Source organism: Chanos chanos, chromosome 14, assembly GCF_902362185.1.
Source record: "Chanos chanos chromosome 14, fChaCha1.1, whole genome shotgun sequence".
NCBI classification, from domain to species: Eukaryota; Metazoa; Chordata; class Actinopteri; order Gonorynchiformes; family Chanidae; genus Chanos; species Chanos chanos.
Window position 1 is genome coordinate 13,924,298 of NC_044508.1, and position 10,000 is coordinate 13,934,297.

Here is a 10,000-nt window from a genome sequence, read left to right on the forward strand (position 1 = left end):
ATATCAGTAGAGAGCATTCACAAAGATATGTCCCAAATTCACCATCACTGTCTCCTGGGAGATAACAGGAGTATTGTTGCCGTGGCAGCACATTCTGGTGTTTTTCTGTGCGGCGCCGTGTGCTTCAGCGTGTACCATTAAAGTCTGGCATCGCTTTAGAAACTTTCAAAAGAGATCACTACAAATGTCATATGTCTCATTAAAGGTGTGGGAAGAACTTTACTCTTACAATTACTGCGGTGGGAGGACAAAGGTAGGATGTCTAACAGCGTAGATGTTTTATATGCAGGCTGTTTATACCCGTAATTTAGGCAGCTTGTGTAGTGCTTGCATCTTTAAAAGCGAGCATAGGAGTTCAAACCTCTGTTTCACATCCTTTCAAACAAATAATTACGAAACATAGAAATTGACATTTTCATTGGGATATCTTTTATCAAAATATATCAAACCCATTCTTTCACTGAATCTGAAATTACATTTTTAAAACAAACTTACAAAACTAATATTTTATTAGAGTCTCAAAACAGAAATCTCTCTCTCACACACACACACACACACACTTTTGGTAAACCAGGTGGGAGGCATGAATAATTCAATGATATGCTTGCACTCTCTCCCATAACCCCTTTATCTGTACTCCTCCAGAACACGCTGTAAACCTGAGTGCTCAGGTGTGTCCTTCGAACCCTCGTGTGTTAATTACAGCTGTGCGTGTCACAGCACGACGCATGAACACAATAAGCAGCTATAAAAAACAGCTGGGTCTATGAAAAGAGAATGAAAGTGGGTCAAACCCATCTGCAGTAATGGCTCATAATCACAGGGAAAAGACCCCTGTGGACCCCCCCCCCCTCCCCACACACACAAACACACCCATCCCCCCCATCCCCTTGCACACAGGTTTGACAGACAAGCAGCGTGCGAATGGGCTAAGGGGGCACCGCGTGGATCATTCTCAAAGCGCACGGATCCTTTCCGCCAACAGAAACGCGCTACACAGCATGGTTGTTTACTTCTTAACTAGACTGAATGTTAACTGGATATCCTCTGTGACTTGACTTCAGCTTCTTATTTCCAGTCAGTGAGAGAGTCATATAATTCATGAAAGATGGAAGAAAGATTGTTAGCAATCAGTAATGTTTGAAAAGTTGTTTAAAGAAGAGGAAAAAAAGATTGATGTTTATATAGTGGCTGTTGATTAAGAAAGTAAGAGGTGTGCCTCAGATATGTACTTCATTACTCATTCGTTATAATTTTATCTTCGATTCATTTCCTGCATAATACACCTTATCTCATGTTTTTGACAGAATGTGATTATATATTCCCAAACCGTCAAACTACTTTTAATAAACTCCAGTAGCCAAATTCACTCAATCATTGACTCATTCTGCAAATACGTTTCCTCTGAATTTTCATTTTCCATCCCGAGAGGAAAACCAGGTGCAGTTTTGTCCCAGTGACAAAAAGCTGGCTAAATCTGGCTCTCAGCCTTATTACTGTGTCTCACATTCAATCATCCATTTACAGGTGCAGATAAACTTTAGTCCCACCTGCTGTCAGGAGTCAGCGGTCATCCTGGCCTCAGTTCCTTCGCTACCCATGATGCACTGCACGAGGATTACAAGGCTTCATGCTCATATAATTAAGAGCAAATTTACCTTCAACGGGAAGTTTCTTTTTGCCCCCTGGCTCTTTCCCCCATGCCAGGGTGTGAGTGGCATGTAATTCAGATTCACCAGGCATTATGGTATTATTCTTCTACAGAAACACCACCACCCCTTCTGTCCCCAACTCTGACCTGCTCTTTTCCAAGTCATTTAACTGCAACAAGGTTACTGTAAGCAACTGTCTTCAGCGCTGCTTGAAAAACTGGAGTGTTTCTTTCATTTTGACAAAATCACCAAGTTCATCTTTTTTAATCGTTGGCTTGTGAATAGGAGCAGGCCGAAGCCCTGAGAAGTGAATGGCTGTGTGTGATTTCTCTCTCTTTGTGAGCACTGGCAGAACAGTCTAGAGGAATGTGGCACTATTGTTTTTGATTACCATACGGGTTTATGTTTGAGTTTTTTGCCAAACAGAGATTGTGAACGCTGTTGTGGACGTTGTTTTGTGTGGAGTGGTACCTGGGGCACTGCCTTCGTGAATGGAAATACTAATCATATGACACGGTATACAAAAGCCACAGGAGGGAGACGTGGGGGGCCGCAGGGCTGGGAATTGAGGAAAATGTGGTTCTTTCACCTCAATCAGTTGACATTGTTTCTCCTTAAATGGCGTTTTGTCACAGTTCTGTTTGTTTGTGGGATAAGCAAAAAAAAACACAGACTACATGCCTTTGAGAGAACAGCCAAGGTGCAGAAAATGGGTTCTTGAGGACAGCTGTGTTTAGAATGGGTTTTTACGTGAGACACCTCAACTGGCAGAGAACTAGATATACAAATAACAAAATCTTGCCAGAACTCCTCATTAACCTTGCGAATTTGAAGAGCAGACCTCTAAACCACAGCTTCAAAATGTAGCTTGATATCAACTTTGTGATATACAGAGCTAAAATATCAAAGCTGTACAACATTATAAGAATCAATGGAAAAATGAAAAGGAGCATGAGAAGTTGCAAGACTAAAAAAGGTCAAACTTAGATGATATGCTTTATTCCCTGAAAAGCCCAATTCCCCGGTGATTCATTTCCCCAAAGTGGATACGAGATTTTACATTCATTACATGACTTATAAACTTTAACAAAAAAAAGAATCTAATCAGTGTGAAAGGAACTCCCCCCAGAGTATAATTGATTTTATCTGTCTTCATTCATTGAATTTGACAGATTTATGCAACATCGTTAACAGCGTTTTAAAGCGTTGACCGCAAAAACAAGGGCAATTGAATCAAATGAGATGGTGGCTCATTCCCAGGCGAGAGCACTCCCTTGACATATTATTCCAGGCATTATACTAGAAGAGGACCTCTGGCATTCCCAATCCGTAAATGTGTCCAATTGAGGATTTATTCACTTGGTACAATCCAAGCTAAGTGTATAAACATACGGCATCTATGGATTTTACTAGCACTTAGTCATTAAAGTTTTACAGCGGGTGAGAATCTGACTTCCAGTGTCTCTTCAACAGCTAAACCGGTCACCCGTTTGTGACATAAAACACAGAGAAAGAAGGACATCAGGAAAAAACACAGTCCATCAATACTGGATGTGTTAACACAACCTGTTGCGGTAAAAAAGATCGACTGGACGAGACTTCCCCCAGGGGTACAGGGTCATTCTCACTCTCTTTCTGCCTGAGGGTAAAAACTCATGGTGCGGAAGCAAGCACATTAGGGGGGTCACCAGGTTCCTTTCTTCATCGCCGCAACATAAAACGCGCTTCCACCGGGCAATAACCTGTCACTATGGCGACGGGGTGAGAAGTAGGAAAGAGAGAAAGGACCAATGGGTAATTGAAGTGCTCTGCCCTTTAATAAAAAGAAAAGCAAAACCCCGAACAGCCAGCGTATTCATTTTTCTTACTCTGGTGAAGATGGTGACGATGTGACCGGAGAAAGGCAAATTGTTTTAATAACTGCTCCAGTTTATTTTTAGATACATTCTGTCTTTGTTGCTGAGCAGCGTAAAATAAATCAGGCAACCTAAGCTTGTGGCAGCAGCCGAAACGATTTTCCAAGACCCAAAGCAAGATAGAAACCATTACAGGAGCCAGGAGTCTCTTCTCAGCAACTATTATTTCTCATGATTATTATCTGGAGAGTTGGTATTCAAGCATCTCTCCAGCTTAGACCCTTCTGAGCACTAATGCATAAAAGCACCCTGCTAAGGTAAGGTCTTCCAAGGAGAACTTGGTATGAAACGTCTCATACACTGCATTTACAGCATCATCCTAGCCCACATCTAGGTACTCTGAGCAGAAATCAGGGGGTAGCTGCAGTGTTGAGATGAGCTCATTAGTGTGGGGAACAGGAGACAACCAGTCAGGACTATGTCACCACATCAGAGCCTGCAGGCAAATGCAGTTCCATCTTTCAAATCCCTTAAGCGCTCCATGGACCAATCATGTGTTTATTTTATCCAACATTCAGCCAATTACGGCTGACCATTAAAGGCCCAGGCATCATCGTCATAGACATTCTTTCATCATTCAGGACATCTTCAAATATGTATGCATACGACGATGGAACAGATGGATGCTTTGGGATATGGGCACTGCCCAAACCAAGTTGTATAGACCCCAGCAAATGTATCTAAAGCAGTTTATGGATTTAGTGGGTTAACATCCAGCAGTAGCAATGTCAGTAATGAAGACGGCCTAGCCTGGTTTCTATCCAGTGTAATTGAGAGGATGAGGCAGACAGAGAGGTTAATGATGAATGAGCAATTACCCAAACATCTGCTGCCTCCCTGGCTGTTTCCAGAGTGCCGCCAAATAAACCTGGGGACCATTCTATCCCCACTACGCAATCACCCGTTTCCCCTAGGCCTAGCTGTGATTGGTCCAGCTGCTCTACCTGCCTTGGGAATTGGCCATGGACCTTGGGAAGGAGTGGGATTCTGGAAATGCAGCACAGGAGGAAAGGAAGAAACGACAGGGACATCGGTGGGGCATGGGGAGGTTTGTTTGGTCTGGAGAAAATGCGTTTTGGAAGAGTTACTGCACTGTAAAAAAAAAAAAAAAAGAAAAAGAAAGAGAAGAAAAATTGCTGAGCTGTGAGGATTTTGTATATATCAGAGACTTTGCTGTGGGGACAGTGGAGGCCTCTGACAAGATGAGAAATTACAGTTATTTAAACCTGTGTCTCTTTGATTTCTACACACTTACAAACTGTTCTGACCCAAGAAAAATAGAGATAATCAGCACAATAGCAACCAAACCACTGAAACATTCATTTTCAGCATTGATTCTAAAACCAAAGGGAGGTAAACTTTTCCAGATTAGCTTCTATATAAACGATGGGAACGGGTCAGCCAATTTGCATACGGACACGGTTGAAGTTTCAAGAAAGCAGATCTAAGCTTTGATCTTAAAGTGAGAGGAACGGCAGAATCAAGGTTCCACTAAAGCCAGGAAGGATTGGATAGGATCCTGTCCCCAGATTAGCTTCCATTGATCTGGCCTTATCTTCCCGTCTGATGTGCAGTTTAGACTGGATTTCAGCTGGTCATGTCTCACTTTGGGAGGGCCCTGGCTACATTTGTTAACTTCCTCAGCTCATTCTTAGAGTTTGCCAGCATTGCTGCTCCAGCAATCAAAAAAATACAGTACAACCAAAGACATGAATAGATCGCATCACAATGACATCACAAGTAACTCTATTAAATGAGTAATGGATTTTGTTGAAATGCCTGTTCAAAGAAAGTCAGTATCATTTGAGGGACAAAAATACCCATATCCTTTGAAACACAATCACAATACATTAAATAAATGAAGATAAAACTAAGGGCCTGAAATAACGGCTCAGACTTCCTTGTACATCTTGTACTTTGTAGTTTTTCTCTTGTCATTCTTAGTTGTTTTTTAAATGTTCTTAGACAGAAAAAGAAATGGCAGTGCCAACATTGTGGGAGGGCCTGGCTATGAGAGGCACACAGACTTTATGGTTGGCTCTGTGTTTGGCGTGTCTGCAACTCTCTGTCTTCAGATGTTCCATACAGTGAATCAAAGCTTCTCGCAAATTCCCGCAGCGCACGTTTGCAGGCCAATCAGACGTTTATTCAAGCTTCTCCTTTTTACCATTGACCGTTAGCGCTACTCATGCTGGGGAACCGCCAGAGCTCTCCCCGCGCCATTATTAGCATAGAGGCACTTATATCACACAGGTGGCGACTAGAGGAGGGAGTGGAACCAGAAAGGAGTTGGAGGATCCGTCTGCAAAGCTCTCGCTAACCTTCTTGACAGATAATCAGCAAGCTCAACATTTTACATTTTTTAAATGTATTCATTAAGAGTCCTCAAATCAAGCTGCCTCAAATCAAGGCTCACTTGAAAATGAGATCTGTCAGTCGGTTCAATGGCTGTCTGATCTCAACGTATTTTTAGTAGTTTTCACATGATTGGCATGAGTCGAAAATTTATGAGCGTGTGCAGGAGGCATACTCGTCCTGAGAGCACTTAACGATTCATGAGAACGAAAAAGAAAAAAAAAAGATTGCGATTTTGACAGCTACCTCATCCAGCACAATATTCACAGGTGTGAGTAAGTCTTAATTGATGAAAGGTTTGCAAAAAACTATGACCTGTGAAAGTCTGAGACATCAAAGCTGTGTCCCTGAGCGAACCCAATTTTGCTTTATTTTTGCTCTGATTTATGGGATAAGGTGAGACATAAAAGCCCCAGGTAAGGTCAAAGGGTCATTCACAACCCGACACTGTGGACTTGGGTCTCTAGAGTCAGTTCAATTTGTCCAGATGGGAGACGGTACCTCTCCAGAGAGGCCAGATTAAATGAGGAGCTTCAGGCACCTGCCTCCTGAGCTGAGGGGGCGTGGATGGAGCATGAGGCAAAAGGGCCCCTGGATAATTTTGGTTTGTCTGGTACCTGGATAAAAGCAATTCTGCCACCCAACCCACATACTGTGTGTGTCACAGAATTCCATTTTTTCTTTTCCCTGTTTCACAAAATACAGAACATGCATGGCCATACATCTGAACACATGTCATGCGCATATGTTTCTCTGTGTGTGCTTGTGTGAGTGAGAGATTGTGATCTCAAAGCTCTTGTTCAAGACAGTGATTATCTTAATCTCAGTGGCCATAGCCAGTAGTGAACCGTAAGTGGTGTGAACCATGGAAACAGAAAAGGGAACAAACCTGAAGAACTCCATGAAGGAAAATCCATAGCCATGCTGTTCTGCAATGCCTGCACATACCACGTTGGCTGATGCACCAATCAGAGTCCCATTACCTGTTAAAACACAGGCAAGGTTTTCAACTTCACAGTGTAAGCTAAGCAAATCGCATAATGTGAAAGAACCTATAGCACAATTCTTCTATGCTTCACATTGTTTTTATCACCTATGAAAATGATAGAGATGGTTTAGGTTCATTTCAGAATATGACGGTGTATCCATATAATATGACTAAAGAGTGTTTCAGTGAGTAATACAATAACACTGGAAATGTGTCTTCCTTTTGGCCGAAGAAAACTTCCGGTACACTTTCTGAAAAAGGAAATTGACGATAGAAACCAAATAATGAAGAACACTTACTAGATGAGCTTACTGACATGTGAAGAAGATCTGAGCAAAAATTCAACATTAAAGTAGAATTTTTTCTTGCCGAAAAAAAGATTATTTTTTCATCTGATCATACACTGCAACCAGAGGTAATTTACCACTATTTGTCATAAACGAGTTGGATGAAAATGGATGTTATTAGAACAGAGATCTAATGATAGGAAATCTTTACTTTCTTTCATTACAAGAAAATTGAGGGTTTTTTTGGTTGAGAAACAACACATACACACACACACACACACACGCACACACAAACACATACACACCTGATGGAGACACAAGTGCTGTGGTGCCGATATCATATTATCTCATAAAACTTCCAACTAATCCGCTTGCTCATTATCTTAGCCATAAGGAGCACACTATAATAAGCTCTCAGTTTTAATTTCATCAAAAAAAGCAAGCTTTATTGACCTTGTTAAGTTGAAAAATAATCGAAACTCAAAGCAGAAGTTTTCAAGGGTCAAGTGTGTCACTTTCCACGCTCATGAATATTCATGTGAAATGGTCTCTGTATTCAAACACTTTTAAAAACCAACAAAAATTTTCCTTACAAAAATACCTGCATTGACACCTTGACTATACCACTGGTTGTCTTCTTCACCTACTGCACTTCTCTGTCACTTCTTGTCATGAGTGAATATTAAAACCAATTTCAAAAGAACTAGTCCCCACTCTCTCGCTCTGCTATGCTGATTGCAATTTTTAAAGTTCTCTATTGAGCAATCATTCCTCTGTCACAAAATCAACAATGAAGTGACCTTCAGCTGTAAATTGCTAAGGTGATTTAAGGAATGTTTTCTTTTGGAACCCCTGCTTTGTGAATGAGTGGCACACCAAAAGAACTCGCAGACCCACTCAAATCGTTGGCATGATTACTTTCTGATGAAGGGCAAGAAGGGTCAATGCTTCATCAATGGCCAAATTTTGACAGAGCAAAATTAGAAAATGGCTGCCAGGCTGTGGCACAGACATTCCTCAAATGGCATTCTCTGACTGTAGTCTTAACAAAAATATTCACTGAGGGGTTTGACTTTCTCGTTTGGCCATGCTGTAATTTAGAGAATTATGAAAGAAACTTCTTCAGTGTCGTACATGAGCCTGTCCTATGCTGTCCTGTACACTTTTTTCTTTTTTCTTTTTTTTGTTCAATCATGGCCCCTCTTTACCGTGTCTAAAAGTTTTGATCTTGTCTTGGGTCCAACAGATAAGGTTGCTCAATAGAGTGCACACATGTTTTAGAAAGTGGCCTTTCTAACGATGGAGCATGGTCTGCGACAGCCCTCCAAGATCGATACCGTGTCCGACAGAGCTCTTCTTATTAGACTAAAGTGCTGCCTCAAGTTTCAGTCCTTCAACCTTATATACTCGCGGAGGCATTGCTCATCTCTCAGAGTGGCCTTGGTGAGGTTTAATACATCTGAGTAAAAGGTGCTCTTAAGAGTCATCACTGAAAAGCCAGCACTCCCTCCCTCCCTCCCTCCCTCCCTCCCTCCCTCTCTCTCTCTCTCTCTCTCTCTTTCTCTGTCTGTCTCTCCCTCTTTCAGTGCTCTACCTGCTACATGGTTGAAGTGTTGATTGTTGGAAGGTTAGGCTTAATAGGGAACACACCAGACTTTGCAGGACACCGTGTGGACAGACTGGAATACGGGGCACTGCACTAAGAGTAACCGGGTTAGGTGGCACTGAGGTGAAAAAATTAACCAAGAAATACTGTATCATCCAATAAGAACCTCATGTCTGCTTTCATGTGTTGTTTCGATCAATTTCAAACACATCAGTTTGAACAGACTCGTGACCTAATTATGGAATGTCTCTGTGTGAACGAATAAGAATAAATCTCAGAACAAACAGAATAAATTTGTGTTCTGTTCTGACTAACATGACAGGGGATGAACCACAGTGACTTTTACCGACCTCCCAGACACGCCCCCATGGCCAGAGCGAAGATCAGCGGTTTGACTGGCAAGTTGACATCAGCATCTTGACTCAGACGGACAAGCACTGGTATCTGTGAGAGATTTAGGAAAGGAGTGAACACAACCATGAAACTACGACAACAAAACGAGAAACTATGAAATAAATGACAAAGTTACAATTTTATTTCAAGTGACAGTAAATGAAATTGTGAAAAATGAGTTTGTCCTATGAAAAGGTTGGAGTGTGGGAGATGAGAAATAAGGCCAGGAATCATTTGAAGCTACTGTATCTTATTGTGTGTGACGTGAACAACACTGCTGCACAGTGATGGACTGTTCTGGAGCATCATTACATACTGGCGGATACAATATGGTAAACCCGAGAACTGTATTTTCTTTTTTTGACCACCTATAGGTATTCTTCTTCTCCTCCGTCAAAGAAATGAAAGATTTTCTTTTCCTTTTTTTACATTTTTTTTTAACCTCTGAGCAGGGCCTTTAAGTTCTTCCTCTCCCAGTTCAAGACCGTTAAAAGATTGAATCATATTTCAGGACTGCCTCACACAGCTCGGAAAAAAAAAAAATCAGTACCAAGCAACATTCGATTTTTCGATTTTTTTCCCCCCTCCCTTTAGTTACAGACACCTTGCATGAATCAACAGCGACTGAGAAATTGAATTGAGATGAAAATAAGCTCCAGCTGCTGATGTATGTTCTGACTATCAGTCCAGCCATTTATACCACCTCAATCTTTCCCTCACAGACAGGGTAGACATGCACGCTGTCCTGACTCAGCTGCTACTAATCCAGCCAACCCGAAGTATTAATATCGAGTTCAGGGTAG

At 41.6% G+C, this 10,000-nt stretch overlaps 1 protein-coding gene across 3 annotated transcripts in view; it reads right to left on the reverse strand.

Annotated features, from left to right (window-relative positions):
* oca2 (oculocutaneous albinism II) overlaps positions 1-10,000 on the reverse strand; it is a 58,578-nt gene that overhangs the window by 3,549 nt on the left and 45,029 nt on the right. For all 3 annotated transcript variants that reach the window (XM_030791877.1, XM_030791878.1, XM_030791876.1), the window contains 2 exons: positions 9,155-9,248; positions 6,813-6,906 (listed from right to left, as the gene is read on the reverse strand). In XM_030791877.1, the coding sequence (XP_030647737.1) occupies positions 6,813-6,906; positions 9,155-9,248 (188 nt within the window). The remainder of the gene's footprint in view (positions 1-6,812; positions 6,907-9,154; positions 9,249-10,000) is intronic.